Consider the following 18636-nt stretch of genomic DNA (forward strand, 5'->3'; position numbering starts at 1 on the left):
CAGCAGGTTCAGGGAAGGGAAGGGCTACAGATAGGCCTCATACACGACATGGACCAAAATAGGCTTCACTAAGGAAAGCTACATACAAAGCTCATATAGACACCAGGGTTCTCACACTGCATGACAAACTCTCTCTCTTCTCTCCTTTCTCTCTCTCTCCTTCTCTCTCTCTCCTTCTCCGGCAGACCTAATGTGTGTTCACTTTGTCCTTATTAAACTTCGGAATTAAGAGTGAATGTGCCTCGTCCACTTTGCATCCTTCTGGACTATTTGGAAACACTGTAAATCAAAAAAAGGTTTTATTTTTACATGGTTGTTTGGAAGTTTCTAAGTATTCTTGCTTTTTTCAACACACCAGTGTACCACAAGCAAAGTGTTGCTAGGCTCAAACTGTACAATTCACAAACCGGAAAAATCTGTAAACCTTTGTATTAAAATAGTTTTCAGCAGTTTATCAGAAGCCTAGTCTTTGACAGTCTTTGAAACCACTGCTGAAGCTGCTGGAAGGAACACACTTTTTCTATCCAGGTTGGTTCTGGTGGCTTAGGGGACTAACAAATCCGCTGTAGTGGCTTGTGTTCGACCTCATGGTCACAGTTTCAAATCCCAGCAGGTCCACTCAGCCTTTCATCCTTCTGAGGTCGATAAAATGATTACCATTGAGTTCGGTAACAATAAACATTTGTTCTTCAGCCCCAAGATGCCCTTGGACGAAAGTGCGCTTTACAAATACACATTATCTGGACTTGAAGGTTTTCTGCTGCACGGCACCTCCAACTGCTTACATCCAGCAGCCCTGGACAATAGCCCCACGTGTTCCACAAGTGACGGAGGAAAGAAATCCAAGTTATAGATATTTAATGTTGGGTGGGTCAGCGAGCAGCCTCCATACTAGGTTGTAGATGAAAGGACTGGTGCCAGGAGAATGTAAATCTTTGCCACCCCTGGTAGTGACATCAGAATCTTGGAATTGTGGCCAGCAGCCACCTTTACTCAGAACAGGCGCACACTTACACGTCCTCTCGTCCTCCAGTGATCTGAGCACAACTCTAATGAAAAGTCAAGTGAAAAGATGGAGCATGTCGGTTAAATACACATGATTGTCAAGTTCAGAAGAGGAAAGTTCAGGGCTAATCAGAAACACATAAGCACAAGACCGCATAGCTGTTTACAGCCATTCACTGGACGGCATCCCAGCAGGTTGCTACTATAGCGCTGTTGCTTAATATTCATATAAAAGATTGTTTGGAAGGCAGCAACATGGTAATCCACCCAACAATCCTCAATGATTGTAACTGAATAGATTGCAGCGATTAGGGAGATTCTACTGATGGAGATGTCCTTTCAGACCTGGTGTAGTAGTTTACCGCGGTGTAGATGCATGAGCAACCTACCCAAGTTCCCGGTTTTGGTACCATGCATCAGCTTCTTCAAAGGGGGAGGGGGGAGGGAGAGAAGATGTATAGAAAACCTCCTTCTATCATTGCCTCAACATAAAAAAAACACCTCAGCCTCCTTTTAAGATGTCAAATGGATGCAAAGTATTTTTGCAAAAGATGTTAGGAAACCCTCCAGGTAACATACATGGGTTCGCCATATCCTGCGAATCTCCTGGACACACCCACGCTGAAAAATCCACCTTTGAAGTCCCCCACTCATTCTTGCACTTCCGGAACGCAGGAGGCATTTCTCTTGTAAAATATTAAAGGCCCGGGAAGTTAGTGGTTAATCCATCTTCCCTCGGCGAGAGACGTGTGTTGTTCCTGGTAATGCATTATTAAAGTATAAATAACGCACCTGCCATGATGGCGGATTTGGGACGCTTGTTGTTCCTGCTATTTTTCATCATTGTCATAATGCCGAAGGCTGTCATTGCTCTTATAGAGGAGGTTTCCATATTTATGCTTTTGTGCAATGGAGATGTATTATGTCATAATAAACTCTATCTTTTCAGCTGCCTTGGCAGTTTGTTTATTTGAAGGGGCCTTAGTTGCAAAATGTTTTCCACCGTGTCCAGTGACAAGCAAGTTCACTTGTGATTTTGAAAGAAGGATCATGCTTTAGTGGCCGTGATATATAAATAGTTAAAAAGTAATCAACGCTGTTGCTTCACTATGAGGAGGGCTCATTTGGAGTATGGTCCTGATTCTGGTTTCTTCTGCTCAAGCATCAATTCATTTTAAAGGGAACAAGAAATAGCAAAGTGACTGCTTCTAAAGTCTGAGTGCACCTTGCTTTTAGTAGGTCTAAAGTCTAGCACTAACTTTCATGCTTAAAAGATTGATTGAGTTAGTTGAACAGTGATTGTGTTAATAAGTCTGGTTATTTGCTACTCACCTGGCAGCAAGTGCTATATAAGTATTACATTTGTATTCTTTTTTCTTTATTCTGAATGTCTTTAGTAATAAAAAAAGTTTATCACAAGCCACAGAAGAGATATACTTTTTATTAGAACATACAAGCTTCCAGTAGGCAGTTGGGGCCAATTTCACTTCGCAGGATTTTATGCAAGGTGCATCTGTCTACCAATAACCCCAAATAAATCAACCCGCTTGCACAGTTTCTTACAGGGGGCAGACACTTCCAGGCAGTGCAGCCATACCAACTCTATCAGAAAGCCCCCAACACCACATTTCAAGTGAGTGACTGACCCAAGAGGGTATTGGAAAGCAGAAGCATGTCACATCAGTCCACACCCTCACAATACATCACATGTGAGTGCGCCTGTTTATCTTAACTTTGGGACCCGTGTCACCAATATGCTGGAGTTCTTTGTGTTTCATACAAAGAATCTGTTCTGTAATTTTGCCTACATTTCAAAGTCAGTTCTGACTTGTCCTTCAAACACTTGCATTTCTGCTTCGGTCACAATTGACTTTTTTATTTTAAAATAAGGTGTATTTATTCTGTGAAGAGCTAAAGATTTTGAGTGAAGTACAGTTTTTGCTTCCTATGATCTGCAGACAAGCATCGTAAATTCTAACAGTTGAAAACATTTTCATTTTGGAAAAATGGAGAAAAAAATCTAACTTTCTCCTGCCTTTCAAAGCAGGTTGTTTCAACTAGAGTTTCACTCTCTTCACAGATGCATATATCGATTGCCTTCAGGTTGCAGCAAGTAGCAGACCCTGCTGCTGATAGTTGTGTAGATATGGATCCTTGTGTGGGATCAGCAAGGGTAGTTCAGGTGCTTGAGCATACAGGACTTCTACTTGGAATTGGGTGTAGTTTGCCTTCACAGTGATGTATTTTAAATACATTTCGGTTGAAAAGAAAGTTGTTTTTAAGTTCATTTGAAGAAGACTTCATATCTTTGATCTCCAATTTCTGCCATTATTCCAAGTCTTTGTTCAGTTGTAGCAAAAGGTTTCAGGTTCCCAGTGAGATAATTCTGGTCAGTTTCACAAGCTCTGCGTCTAGACCCATGAAATACAGCAGTTGCGTGGATGGAGTTTCTCACAGGGTTAAAGAGATGTAGTAAAATGTTGGCTGGAGAGTTTTGTCCCATTGGTCCATCGTGGTAGAAAGATGGGTTGAGATATGAATTTGGGAAGAGAATTTGAGGAGTCAATTGGGGTGGGTGGATCAACATATTTCTTAATGACCCATAGTCTAAGTAGGAAAATACTTGGGTTCTGTGTATATAAGACCCTTTGATCGTCATGGGGTGGTTAAGGGAGTTGGACATTCTTCAAGATACATGAAGATTTTAAGGTGTTAAAAGGGTTGTTTATTGGATGTATTAAGGTCCAGATGATTAAATGATGCAAATGTCTATGAGGGCAGCTACACGTCTCCTTACAACTGGTTGCAGAGAAGCATTTTCAACACATTTAACCATGTTAGTAGGGGTGCTTTCTTGCAAAGGATTAGTATGTATTGCTGTATGGGGCAGGAAAGTCATGTCCGAGCGTTGGGAGCGTATCTGTGGCTGCAAAGTGTTGTGATGAATTTGTTGTGATTGGAAAGATGTCTGTGGATCTAGGAGCATTAACCCATTAGAAAGGCTAATGACATTCTTGGTGAATTGAAACTGGTGGCAGAAAGGTCTTGTATCAGTAGTATTTGGGGTCTTGGGTGTAGTAGTGGATTGTTTAGAAGGGAGAACAACTGCTTTGATGAAGATCTAGTTCTTCATCTACCAATTGACTGCATTTGAAGTAAATGGCACAGAAATAAATAGGTAGGAAGCAGGTAATATCTCTGCAGAGCATAGCTTTTAAAACAGTTTGTGAGGCTGGTGAGAGTAAAAGTTAAACAGTACGGAAAACCGAGGGTAGCATACATTCAAGCGGTTGTGGCGTGTATTCTTAATATTTTAATACGGTCTGCCACATGAACACTACAAGTGGTTTGGAAGGATAGTGTATAAAAGCAGGTGGTCACGGACTCAAATCCAATACAAACATTTTTATTTCAGAGTTTAATGTTGTTACTGATTTTGGTAATATTAGTAACACGCATACAAGTCACTACACAGCACAGGACCCGCATATCTCAATCAACGGCTTCACTTCACCAGCCACAAGACAACTTCACTCAGCATCCCTCTCATTCTCACACACACACCCAGCATCCACAGAAGCAGAACAGGAGGCCTATTATTCTCCTACCAAGTCACCAAATCCTAGAATGTCCTTTCCCCAACACATCAGAGCCACATCCTTAAGAAGCTGAAGACCTGGATTTTCGATTAGTCTTCTTGCGGGACCCTCAAGACTGCCTGTACTCTGGCCCAGCCTCCCCACGTACCTACTCTCACCTGCTAACTGCCTGGATAGCCTCACGGGTGACAAGCAGTGCTCCACAAATCCACATTACACTACATTAATCCGGTGCATTAATGCCCATGTCATGTGGCTATGGTGCTAGAGGAGTGGTATTATTGCTATTGAAATTGTCGTCTGCTTACAAAAGGATAATATCTCAGTTTTCTGCTTAAGCTCTGTAATTGTTATGAGTTTAAAGAGATTCACTGCCTGTTTGGAAGGTCTTCCGTACCTAATCCATAGACATAACCCTTCATTTAAAATGCAAGGATGTTCTACCCAAGGAATCCATGTCTTTTGAAGTGAGTGGTTTATTACAGTGGGTGGGTAGCATTCTGCAAAGGGGCAGAGCCTGTGTTGAGTGACAATGTTTGTTGTCTGTTAGTCCAGAGCTCGGCTAGTAAAACTGGTCAATTGGTGAATGCAGTTTGTGGGGCGTTTTTGTTCAAGTGTTGTTGTTATCTCTGCAGTAAGGAAGTCCTTTGTGTTTGAGCTGAACGAGTCTGCATCCAGTCGCATCCTGAAGCTGGAGAAGGACAACCAGAGCCTGCAGCACACCATCCAGGAGCTTCGGGACACCTCGCTGACCATGGAGGAAGGCCAGCTGAAGCTGACGGAACTAGAGAAGGAGAATCAGCAACTCTGCGACAAGGTGTGTACCCGGTAATGTTCCATTCCAGTCCACACACTGCTGGTGATGAACGATGTAGGCTAGTGATTTTTTTCCAGTGTGTGTGTTGGTGCAGTATGGGTCCTCTCAGCTGACCTTCTCGATTTTCTTAGTTTCTTGGGTAAAGTAGTCTCTGTTCTATTTTGTTTTCAACTAATCTTTCCTTGCAGACAATCTTGTGTTTGTTTTGCCCCCCCCCTCTCCTCTCCCCTGTTCTGCATGATGATACTTCTTGTCTGGGTGTGCCTATCCTGAATCTGTCTAAGTATATTGAGGATAAACGCGTGTCTACCTTTCTCATCATGAACCCATCTAGGTGTTTTCATCATGTTTCCCTGTACAGGTGTTTTCTTCATAAAGTCTTGTCTAGGTGCTCTGCTTATGAATCTTTTCCTAAATATTTTTCTCATGAGCCCTTGTTTAAATGTTCTTGTCGTGAACTGTTGAATAGATGTTCTCATCATGAACTCTTGTCCAACTGTTCTTCCTTGGAACCCTTGTCCCCGTGTTTTCATCATGAACCTCTTCCTAGATGTTTTACTGATGAGCCCTTGCCTAGGTTTTCTCATAATGCACCATTGCCTGATAGTTCTCATCACAAACTAAGGCCCTTGTGTGCTGGCCACTGAACCACGACACGAGAAATTAAGCCATGCAAGAGGCTAGATTGATTTTATTGTGAAAAGCAAAAGCATATATTAAAGCGACTGGTCCTTTAAGGATGAACAGTTCTTATACTGTTAAAGTCTGTAGACAGGAATTATTCTTTCACAGGATCGCATGGATTACAGTAAATTGGCAACAGTTTTTGTGTTGGTTATACTCTGACAATTCTAGTTAGGCCCCCATAGGAGGCTGCCTGGCTTATGCTCAGTACATTAAGCCTAAGGTGGTATGATGATGGGTTAATGATAAAGGCTGTAGGCCTGATTGGACCATTGGGAAAAGGTATGGTAGATGCCAAGGTCGGATCTGTATACTATGAAAGTTTACGACAAAGGCAGTAGTGCTGACTCCGTTATCATGATGAACACATTTGTTTTCATATTTGCATTTTTTTGTAGTGTTTAGCTGTGTGGTTATTACTTTTTAGATGCTGTCTGGTGACCTTAGCTGTCTGCCAGACTCTTGTAAAAAATAATAATAATGAAAAAACGTATACACATACAGAGAAAGGCTTTGAGTCAGCCCTCTTCGTCCTTTTGTCTGTTTCTTGGTCCTTCACCAGCTGCTTCCTCCCAGGACAACATTTACACGTGCCAGTGGTTCAGTCCATTGCTCCATTACCCTGGAGTAATGGCATTTAGACTGATCCCATGTGCACATCAGCCTAGAATTTTTATTTTTGTGTCCTCAAACTTATATTGTTTTAGCCAACATGTTTCACAAACTGGCATAACCTTATGACTTATTCAGGGCTCGAAGAGATTCGGACAAGTGTGCAATTTTATCCATACGTTAGCGTAAACTATTAACTAATTATATTCCGAACACCACAGCACAGGAATATTGTATAGTATTGTATAGTCTCTCAAGTCTCCAAAACTAGTGGTCCACAAACTAAAGTACATCATTTTACTATTGTGATATTAATATTTTCCCTATAGGCTAATTTCATAACAAATAAATTAGTCGTTCTTGTAGAAATCTCTGCTAGCCCTCATGAAGTTACAAGATTCCACCTGTTTGATGAAACACACTTTAGCTAGAACATAATAATTTTGTGAACTCTGGAATACAGAAGACCTGCTTGTGATTGACTAAGAAGAAAGTTTTGAGTCTCATTTCGTGTGCTTGCAACAACTATATGTTTTAGCGTACATCCCGACCTTGGAGAACATGGGTGTGGCTGCTCTTCCTCCTTGCTGAGCACCCTGTAATGAACTAACAGAAAGTGACTTTTATGAATAAGGACTGAATTGGGACAATGTGTGCGCTGACACTGCTCTGGTCACCCCAGCTTTTTCAAATGTGCATGTGCTTCAGTGCCAGAGCTGTTGGGCTAGTCCTTTCATTTTCCATTTTAATAGGTCCCCTGTTTTGTTTCTTTCCTTCTCTTTATTGAATTTATATAAAGCTCCTATCAGCTCCCCCAACGTGGCTATCATGCTGCTTGCTTGCCACGTATTTCATATGCAGTGTACCGCATCCGGCACATACAGTGCTCAGGTGTGGTATCCAATTATGGCATTATGTTTAAAGTATCATTTTGTTATGCTTTCAAGATAGCTGCCATGTTTAGAAGAAAAATGTAGGCTATCTTGGTCTAGTACATAACAGTGACAGGGTGATAGTTAATGGGCAACGATCTTGGAATGGTGTTGTGCATAGTGTATCATTTTTTAAACATTCCAAGAGTTCTGAAAATTTGCTATATTTAATTTGTGTATTATTTTTTTATTGCGAGCACATGCACATGCACATAAGTGGCTGCATTTTTTCTTTTTTCTATTTTTAATAATTTAATTTGTTGAGTCTTTGTTTTTTTTGAATGGGTGAGTGGAAGAATAAGTCAGAGGGTGGATGAACAGATTCCTGAGTGCAAGGATTGGTAATGCACAGTGCGTGTATAATGAGTCATTGAGTGTCAAATCATGTCACCCTAGACAGGCGTTTTCAGTTATAAGCGAGAGTCACTTCCATTTTCTGTTTAGGTTTGAGAAATTAAGCACTGAAGTACCTGCTGGAAGCAAGAGGGAACTTTTATAAACTGTGAAAACATGCAGATTGTAAAATATCACACTTCAAAGCATACCGTTAAAAGAAACTTTTTCTTTATTACATCAGTCTAATAGATTAGAATGTATTTAGTTATTTTGTCTCTTCCCCACGCTCCCGTTCAAATAGTGTCGGAACCCAATTAAATGCCGATTCATGTACTGCGGCACTCCCTAATCTTGCATTTTCAGATTGTGGACTGTTGCCACACTGCCAGCAGCTGCCATATTTACCGAGCCTGAACACCGCAGCCAGCTGTCTCATTGGACTTCCATACATGCACAGACAGCTGTCACACTGGACTGCCCCCCGAACCAGAGGCAGCTGTCTCAATTTCTAGCCGACTCTGCAGGGGTTGCTGTATACTGCTTTTAGGTGTCCAAAAAAAGGCAAAGAAACCACCTGAATTGTTGCCAAGTAGTAAAAAAAAAAAGCAATAGTTTAAGCAGTCTGTAATCAATACTAGCAAGAAAAACGCTTCCTAGTGAAGCATGTCTGTACCCACCGATTTATCATAAATGCACTTGTGCCGTTTCTGATGTCTGTGAGTGCTATAAATAAGAAGTAGTACTTACTATTCTGCAGTTCATGGTACTCCATGTACCGACCTCGGAAGGAAGGAAAGCCGAGTTGGCCTTGCAGGAATTCAAACTTGTGACTTGGAGATCACAGATGTCAGCAGCACGTTAAACTCACGGGCTCATCTTAAAAGCATGATTTTGCACATGGATATCACCTGCCAAAGAAAACATCCCTGGTCGAGCCCCGAATCTCCATGCTCCATCCGTAGATGCAGATCATCGGTATTACTCCAAATACTGAGGCACGCATTACGCCTCACGTTTCAAGTGTAACCTGTCATGTTCAATTATGACATCCATCTGTGTGTTCTTTGTAGTGCAAATCATGTGCCTTTCTCGGGCCCCTATATCCCCTGTGGTGCATGGGAGGAGCCCCCCCCCCCTTCAAAGGCCCCCATTCAGCCCACGGTCTATGAATATCTTTGAGATATGGGAGACTGAGGCCCCCCTGACCTTATTCTGTAGAGGTGCCCCATCATTTTGGGTAAGTCACAATTGCAAATTATGTATACCGTGCGTTCGGAAGGTCACACGGAAAATTGAAACACCCCTGTGTGCATTTTTATCTGTGCCCTAAGATTTGTACACCCCAGCATGCCTGCATTTAGGATGTGGACGTCATCTGCCCTAATGCAAAGCTTTAAAATAAAATCCTCTAGATTGTGTTGTTTGCAGTTGTTTGATAAATTAGACATTGTGGTCTTTTGTAGTAAGAAGTCTTAAAAATACTTTCAGTAACTTGTGGATCTAAGGGCGTGTGTTTTCCACCCCTTTCCTGCCTCTGAGCTCCCTACTTCCTCCTAGTCAGGAACAGTAGGCACCCGTAGAACCTACTTTGTCACATTGAGTGCTGAGAGGAGTCCTGTTAATGTGTTTGTTGAGCAGAGGTTTTTTATTTTTGTAAATTATTTTATTATTATTATTATTATAGGTCTCACCTAAGACACGGCGCATGTGCTGTCGCTTGTGAGACATTTTGTTAGCTTACAGTGGGTTTAGAGGCCTTCCATTACTTACTATTGGTTGACTTTATCACTTTCATTTGCTTACTTCTCATGCGTTAGGACGTGTGGGCTTTCCTTCCAGATCTCGTGTTTGTCCCTCCCCTAGAGCATGGACGCATTACATGTGTACTTTCACTGCTCCCTTTTCAGGCACTACTTGTTTCTTTTTATTTAACCACTCAACTAGCGTGCATGTGTTTTCCAGTTCCAGCAGTTTCCCTCATGTTCTCTTTACCCATCCGCAGCACTTGGGTTACTTTTACCCTTGCTGAGTGCTTCTCCTCACCCATGTGTGCTTATCCCCATGTATTGCTTTTTCACTTGTGTGTTCTCCCATGTACCCAGTTCCACATTGCGCTCTCACTCTCATTCGTTTGCTCCCTGACCCATTAGTGCCTTCCGTGTTCCTGTTCCTCCCTAGCCCCCAAGTTCCAAATTGCATGCTCTCATACGTTTGCTCCCATACCCACTCCAGTCCTCCTTGTTCCTGCACCTCCATTTGTGTCTGAATACCTCATCAATAGCGATTCATTCACCCAAAGTGTGTCTGTGATCTCAGCAAGTGAGTGACAAAACAGTACACGTGAATTGAGGTGCACGCCATATACAAATCTTAAGCATCAGTAATATAATGGTACTTTGTGGGAAAAAAAATACATCCACTATGAAAAGGATCACAGAAATCAATGTGCTGCCAAAGAAGCTGAATCAATTTAGTTGCCAATGAGATCTCCAGAAACACCCTAGATCTCTTAACTTTCAACCAGAGAATTCAGTTGCGAACAGCAGCCGAAATCTCTGGATGAACATTGGCCCAAAATGAGGAATTACCTTGGGGAATTGTATCTGGAATTATGAATTCCCCGGTAATTCCATATTTCTTAGTGAACCCTCAGGACCCAATTTGTAAGGGACCGTATTTTTCCCACCCATGGAGTTATGAGTATCGCCGTTCTTGGTAACTCTGGCGGTCAGGAAAATCTAGCTTAATTACTGGGTCACTAATAATGAGTGTTCGTGTTAGCGCATTGTATTCGGGGATATGACCTTAGTGTAAGTCCATTTATATGGTATGCATCGTTTAACTCACATATATGAGTCAGTTGTTTTAATTTTCAGAAACCCTTTTTAATATCTTCTCTGCTGACAAATTGTCATTTTCACTCAATGTTTTGAGCATCAAAGAGCATTATGGGCTGGATCTGTGAAATTTTAAATGTATTGTTGGATCAAAGAAGTGAAAAATTAAATCACTCTATGAAAACACCTATTCTTGGAGTGGACTGGATGTAAACATATTCATCTGTCCGATGACTTATCAAGTGTCTTCTGGTTTGGATTTTAAGTTGATTGAACTGTGTTGATAAGTGTTCAGGCTCTTTAACCCCTTGCACGCTCGTGACGGAACCATTCCGTCACGAGCCACGGTGGAGCTGTGCTGGTGACGGAAGGGTTCCGTTACGGCCCGGCCGCCGCGCCTGCGCGGCGCGCTCTATTGATCGGGCGGGGCCATGATGGAACCATTCCGTCACAAGCACAGCGCCACCGTGGCTTGTGACGGAGTTGTTCCGTCACAAGCATGGTGGCACCGCGCCGCCCCCCTTTGGGTTAAGAAACAAGCACTGCTTCATGAAATTATCCCTGTCTGCCTCTTTTCTGGTGCTTTTGTAAAAACCGAAATCTCATTAAATAGCCACGGTAATAAATAGATTCATCTGGAAAATGCCTTTCCTGTCTTAATATTGATCCTATGGAAATATATGAATCCTCTGTCAATGACTTATAGCCTCCAAATTTCTCTTGCCTCATAGCATCACTTTTCACTGCTAGACAAATGTAATGTCCTATACCTATTTATACCAACCCTAGGCTGCAACTAATAGTAACTGAATTTTTACCCCTAAAAGGCTCAGCCACTTTCCTATTATCTGGGCATTGTTATTCTACTGGGCATCAGTAACAAAATGATACTTTAAATGAATATAATGGGTACCTTGAAATTGTGGTTTTCGCATAAAATGACTAGTTCTTTTAATTCAAAACAAAATGTACTTCTAACTTTTCAAAAACCCAATACTTAAACCTTTGAAAAGATCATTGAAATTTATCTGAAAAAGAAATAATTAGCATGTGAAAATTGGCTTTTGAAATATTAGTTGGCCTGGGCTAGAAGCAGCCATCTATTGGAGTCCCAGATTTACAGTCTTTTCAGAAAACACCCCAATTTCACGCTAGGCCAGTCTACATCTGTGCTTGTGGGACCTTCAGGTTCTGTGGAGCCATGGGCGGATGCTGAACATGCAGTTTTTGTTTTTTTGTCCTCTGCAGATTGAAACCTTGCACTCGCAGATTGAAAAAGAGAAGCAGAGCAGCCAAGACCTGGAGAGTCTGAGCGAGGAGCTTCTGAAAGAAAAGGAACAGCTGAAAGGAGTCCTGGACAGGGTCAAAGCCGACAAGGACAGACAGGTGCTTGGTCTTTTACAGCAGTAATCTGTTTATTGGGAGTCCATGCTTGTTAAATTTATAGCTGAACCTATTGTCGTGTTGATTTTTAAAGCATTGTACCCTTTCCCTTGACCATGGGTAGGTTTTATCGTGCTCTGGTGGGAGATGCTTGCATTTTGAAATGGTGTCCATATAAACCTGTTCATCCTCATTTTTTTTCAAGGCGGGGCTTTGTCTAGGGTCCTTACGAGCAGGCATTCCAGCCCCTGTCTCCGTTAAAGGTTTCAGTGTCGGAGGGTGAGTTTGGATAATTTGTAGGACCCAATTTTAGAGACTTTCCTTGGTCAACCACTAAGGCTTCACCAAGATAGTGCAGGGCAGATTCTTGATAGTCCTCCCTGCGCGTATCTTCTGTTATGTGTATTTGTTATGCGCGCAGTCACCCGTGAGGGTATCTTGGAGCCGTGTGCCCACATTCTGCACTTTCGCTGCACTTTGGAATCACAAAATGGGCTGCAGACCCTTTTGCATCCACTAGCAGCAAGCTAGTGCTACATTCGCACCAGTTTGATCCTAAGGGGGTGTTCCCTCATTTACCTGAGAGCGTGGACCCTTGAAAATGAGGGCAACACTTTACCCTGCACCGTAATGTGGACACAGAAGCAAAGAAGCCGTCAGGAGGTGCACTGATTGTGCACCACAAAAGGGTGGCGCACATTTAATGGGCCTGCCCTCCTCAAAATGGAGCCCATGGACGCGCTAGAGATTCTCCTCCGAGTGTATGTGGTTATTCAGTGCACCTATTTGCAGGGGGATCTCTGTGCCCCATTCAAAAGCAGGCTAGTTGCTGTCTGCACTGTGAAAAACAAATTGGCTGCTTCAACCAAACGTCCACCTTTCACTAATACACTGCTCCTGCAGGTCTGCGGCTGCCCCAGAGCACTACATTATCTGTAACAGGGTGCAATTACCAGGTCTGCACTCCGTATATATGTATAAAACAGCCCTGGTTCAACAAAAAAGCCACAGGAACATTCAGAGATGAACACTGCCCACTGGAAGTACAGTTTAGGACAGGGCAATTATGTTTATTTCAGTTTAAAAAAAATATATTTCATCTTTCACGCTAGTGTATCTTTAGACTTTTAAAAATGTATTTGTTTCTCTGTGTTTTTCCATTTTCATATTTTTCTGCTTTACCTGATAAGACAACTTTGGCTCATCTTTCTGCTACTGCAGAAGGATTAACTGCTACTGTGATGCAGTTTTAAGCAGGTAGACGGTCTAATATTAGTTGGTTACTTGTGTGCAAATTTTTAAAGGCAATTTGTGTATTTGTGATGGTGGGTCGATTAGGATTTTTATACGGGTGGGGTGTCTGAGACCCCACTCATCAGCAAGCATGGAGATAAACAACAGCATCTGTTGTTAAACATTTCTGCAACACACCATGCTTATGCCCAGCTACCAATTCAGTGCAACATGATTCGACTAGTTCTCCAATGCTCACCTACAATGCTAAATGCCTCCTTCCACATAAGTTAAGCTGAAACCCACAACTATCAGTTATGCAGGTTGAAAAGGCATACAAAATCCCAGTGTCATCCTGAGTGCTTCACAGCCTCATTGGCCTTATAAAGCGCTATGTAAATTCTACAACACAATATGTATGAATTATTTAGGTAGAAGGTGTTAGAAAATGGATTTTGTTTACTGATCTTGGTGTGGTTTCAGTTAGTTGGGTGACCCTATAATGCAAAATGTTAAGCATAATTTACCCACACCATGCCACCTGTGGGCATCTGTCAGATGTACTGGTACAGTGAGCAATTCTAGTCCGCTCTTTTTATTTTAAATAGTGTAGTCTTTATTTTACATATTTGCTTACTTAAAAAATGTTGAATCTTTTGAGCTTGGTCTTATTTCAATTATTACAACTACATTTCATGCCAGCACTATGTATCTTTATTCAGGTTGAAGGTGTTTAAGCGAATAAAACTCATATGTTGAACTAAAGCAATAGAATGGCGGTAATACTGGTGTTCATAGAAAGTCTACATCTAATTATTGTCTTCAGCAGTTGGATCTGATGCTCACAGTTTATGCAGTTTACTGCAATATTTTTTATGTAATGAAGATTACAAATGTGCATGAAATATACATGTCAAATTTGTCATTACCTTCTTTTGATTTTGTCAATTTATGATAGATAACCGAGCTCAAACAAGAGACCACCCACCTCAACCAAGCAATTGTTTCTCTGCGGGAGAGAGCCCAGGTGGGCACCGAAGCCCGAGTGAAGGACATTGAAGAGGAGAACAAGCTACTTCATGAAACCGTCACGGAGACCAGCAGTAAGCTGAATAAGCTTGAATATGAGAAGAAGCAGTTGCAGAAGGACTTTGAGCGGGTAAATGAGAAAGTAGAGAGAGTGACAGAGATGGAGAAAGAGTTACATCGGCTGGAAAGGCAGAATGATAAACTCAACAAAACGATTGCCTCCATGAAGATTGTGACTGAGAGGGTTGAGATTCTTGAACAAGAGATCGGAAACCTGGATGTGGAGAATAGAAAGCTTAGGAAGTCCCTAGACACCTTGCAGAATGTTTCTATCAAGTTGGAAGTGTTAGAAAATGACAATAAGCAGTTGGATGAAGAGAACCTTGAGCTCCGGAGACTTGTGGAGACCATGAGGTTCACTAGTGCAAAGATGGCTCATATTGAGTCGGAGAATAGCAAGCTGGAAAAAGAGAAGGAGGAATTGTTAAGGAACATGGATGTGTTGAAGGCGTTGGGAAAGAAGTCAGAGCGTCTTGAGTTGAGCTACCAGGGTTTAAATGCAGAGAATCAGAGACTTCAGCAGATCCTGGAAAACAGCAGCAAGAAGATACAGCAGCTTGAGCTAGATCTGCAGGAAACAGAAAAAGAGAACCATGAACTGCAGAGGAACCTTGAAGAGCTAAAGATCTCTAGAAAAAGAATGGAGCAACTGGAGAAGGACAACAAGGAACTCGAACATGATGTATCCCAGTTGGAGAAAGATAAAAAAATGCTGGATAAGGAAACGAAGAGACTTTGGCAGCAGGTGGAACTGAAGGATGCTATTATGGACGATAACACAGTGAAAATCGCTGCTTTAGAGAAAGAAAACCGAACACTAGAGAAAGAGATTACTAGGTTCAGAGAGTCGTCCAGTAAGATGAAGGAACTTGAAAAGGACAACAAAGACCTGATAAAGCAAGTTACAATTGATAAAAGAACACTAGCTACGTTGCGTGAGGTAAGAAAAGAGGATTTGTCCCTCTCTTAATTTCACTGTCCCACTTGTCCATTGTAATGCACTGTTCGTAAGGGGCTTCAAGTAATATTTAATGCACAACAAGTTCATATATGGAATATGTTGCCATTGCTGTATTGCTTTTCCATTGTTTTGTACTTTATTGATGATCATGGTATAGGATTTTTACTGTTGTTTTTGTTATGGAGTTTTTACCAATGAGTGGTTTCATTGAGCACTAGTTCATGAATGATAGACATACAACTAGTAGTAAACCTCAGTCTCTTAGCTTGGGCTTTTTATGGAAACCGGATAGTGGAAGTGTTGTAGTCTAAAGTAAAGTTTTGTTCGCATCCAAATTGTTAGGTCTCGAGTAGAGTCCCATGTAATGAATGAGAGATTATGGTTTCATAGGTTAACTAAATTCGGCAAGTGCACAGTATATTTCCTGGTAGAGAATGCCACTAATATGGGGAGGTGGATCGATGATATGCTAGAGTGGCTTTGGTTTTTGAATTGCAAATAGCAAGGTTTGTTTGTTTTTGCAGAGGGAAATCTGCTTCTAAGCTTTTTGACTGCTAGCTTCATCCCCATGATGGGAAGATAAGACCCCAATGTCTTACGCTGCCTATGAAACCAGTGTCCTATATGGCCATGTGATGGTAGTAGTATAAATATAGGTATTACAAGGGCATAGAAAAGTGCTTGGGGAGTGGCAAGAATTGTTTTCTAATATTGTAAGTGAGCCATGAAACTAAGTTTGGACTTCAAAACAGCTGGTAGAGATTTTTGGCTCTAAAATGATTTGGGATGTGCTTGATAGCTGGGTGTGCAAGGAGAAGGCGCGGTTTTTGAATAGTGTTATGGTGTGGGTATTTAAAAAATGTGTTTATGTATTCTTCATGACTGCTTGTTTTATTACGTTATCAGTGTTTTAATTGGGCAGGTACTGTCCGGTACTGAGTACCTGCACTTCTTTCATTTGAAAGAGAGAGCACCTGCACAAATGTATTTAATAGGAGAGTACTAGCACTTCTCAGTAGCAAACTGGTACTCTAAATAGTGAGTACCTGCAGTTTTTTATATTTACAAATAATATACTATACATTATACTCCAGTACAGACTTTAGACACAGTTTTGCTTTGCTGTTTTTACCTACATTGGTGGGTAATCTCTTTTGAGTGGGATTGTAAACCAGTTCGACTCAGGGGAAGCACATCATTAGAGACATTGTGCAAAGTACATGTATTAGTTGTCTAGGCCTGAAGCGACCGGCCTTGTTCATGTAGCGGCGTCTGCCTGCATTTAATAAAAACTTGTAGCCTCTCACTTAGTCAAGTCGGGAGGTGGAGGGCAGCGGCTGCCTGGAGAATGGAGAGGTAACAAGTGGAAAATACAAACCATAATAAAAGTTACATTTAGAATGAACGTCAAGCAGAGAGAAAGTGATGAATTTTTATGAATTAAAATGTGTGTATACTCACACGTTTATGCTTCCCTATTGAAGTATGTTGGTTAAATATACACAATAAACAATGAGAGGAGGGTCTAAGGGCAGATTTAACGACCGACCAGGTACACGCCCCAAACACAATATCATAACACTAAATTATACCTGGGAGTCAAAAAAAGTGTGGTAAGTCATTCAACATGGATCACAAAACCAATATCATGCAGATAACACCAGTGAGAACACACCATGCTGGCCAAGTCAAGGCTCAAGAGCATATGGAGAAAATTATTCCCATCAGAAGCCACACTGTACCGCCCTCTTTCTCATCATTTGGGATCTCCTTACCCAGGAGACAAAACGGCCGGTCTGATGTTACCGTGACCGATAGATGTGACAAGTGGGTAGTATGTGTTGTTTCAAAATTAAAGTGGCTACTGAAAAAAAGCAGTGTATTGTGTTCAGAGTGAAATGGTGAGGGGTTTTACTAAAATTAGGTGAATCGGGTAGAAAAACAAATTTTATTAGTATCTCCCAATCCCTAAGGTTAAAAAGCAAGTGCAAGTGCGGGTTTGAAATAATAACCGTACTTGATGGTGGTCAACATGTTTCTGCATCAAGAGAAAAAAGTTTCAAATGCATTCTTCAGGACCTTAATGTGTTAAAACTACTGCTTTATGTGAATAGTAATAAAATGATATCACCTGAGAATTCCAGGTTGTGTGTTCAACCATATACTGTTACCGCATCATACCAAACGGTATTGGATCCAAACAGAAAGACAAACAAACAAGAGGAAGAAAAAGAACATGAATGTATCATATTCACGTGGTTTTTGTCAATTAAAACCACAGTGCGATGGTCCCGCATTCACACATACCAGAAAGTAAATTCCAATATAGACACTCACCCATACGTGGTGGTTGAGAAGCTTCACCCCACCTGGCTGCGGCTCAGGTATAAGGAGCACCGCTCTAAAAATGAGTCGTTTTAAAAAAGAGTTTAATTGGAGGGAAGAAACAAATATGGCTCAATTACTCCATCGAGTGATATGTGGATTGCTTATAAGTAACCCTGCTTATACCGATCCCCAACAATCGGATGTCTGACTACTTAACTCAGTTTGAAGCTCAATGTGAATTGTATCACAAACGTCCAGTAGTGTAGAGAACAATCCACTGGACACGTACACAAGCACATGGAGCCGAGCTCATGGAGCCGAGCTCGGTAAAATGCTCAATTCGGAGTTTAAAGGTGTCTATGAGAGAATACCTGCGCTGCCTGTCTGATGCGTTCGTATTGGCGAGATTCGTCAGACGATACGCGCGCTAGCGTATTTCAGGCATGCGAAGGTCATGTAATCAGCTCACCTGACCGTCGGTGTCTCCTGACAGTCTTCCGAACTGTCTGGGGGGGCACCGGTTGTTGCAATGGAGAGATGTTTATGCGTTCGCTCCCAGTCGAAGGAGTGACGTGATCAGATGCGGTCACGTGACTCGGGGAGCGCTGGGAAATGTAGTCTGAGAGTTGATGTTTTTTTTAAAACAATATTTTGGAAGCGTGGCATTACGCTAGTTAATATGTGTTCGTTTATAAAACGCTGTGAATGTATTACAAGGAAACACAATATTATCCAAAAGGAAGTGGAATAGACTCTTACTGTATGTTGGTAGCACTCGTTGGTTGGAGTGCGTTTTAGATTGTTCTAAGCCTTAAAAATA

General features: G+C 41.6%; 1 protein-coding gene across 3 annotated transcripts in view; it reads left to right on the forward strand.

The window, feature by feature from the left end:
* The window catches only part of CCDC88C (coiled-coil and HOOK domain protein 88C), a 584514-nt gene that overhangs the window by 361631 nt on the left and 204247 nt on the right, over window positions 1–18636 (forward strand). For all 3 annotated transcript variants that reach the window (XM_086937646.1, XM_086937645.1, XM_086937647.1), the window contains exons 13-15: window positions 5240–5421; window positions 12071–12208; window positions 14397–15467. In XM_086937646.1, the coding sequence (XP_086793772.1) occupies window positions 5240–5421; window positions 12071–12208; window positions 14397–15467 (1391 nt within the window). The remainder of the gene's footprint in view (window positions 1–5239; window positions 5422–12070; window positions 12209–14396; window positions 15468–18636) is intronic.

This window comes from Lissotriton vulgaris, chromosome 9, assembly GCF_964263255.1.
Source record: "Lissotriton vulgaris chromosome 9, aLisVul1.2, whole genome shotgun sequence".
NCBI classification, from domain to species: domain Eukaryota; kingdom Metazoa; phylum Chordata; class Amphibia; order Caudata; family Salamandridae; genus Lissotriton; species Lissotriton vulgaris.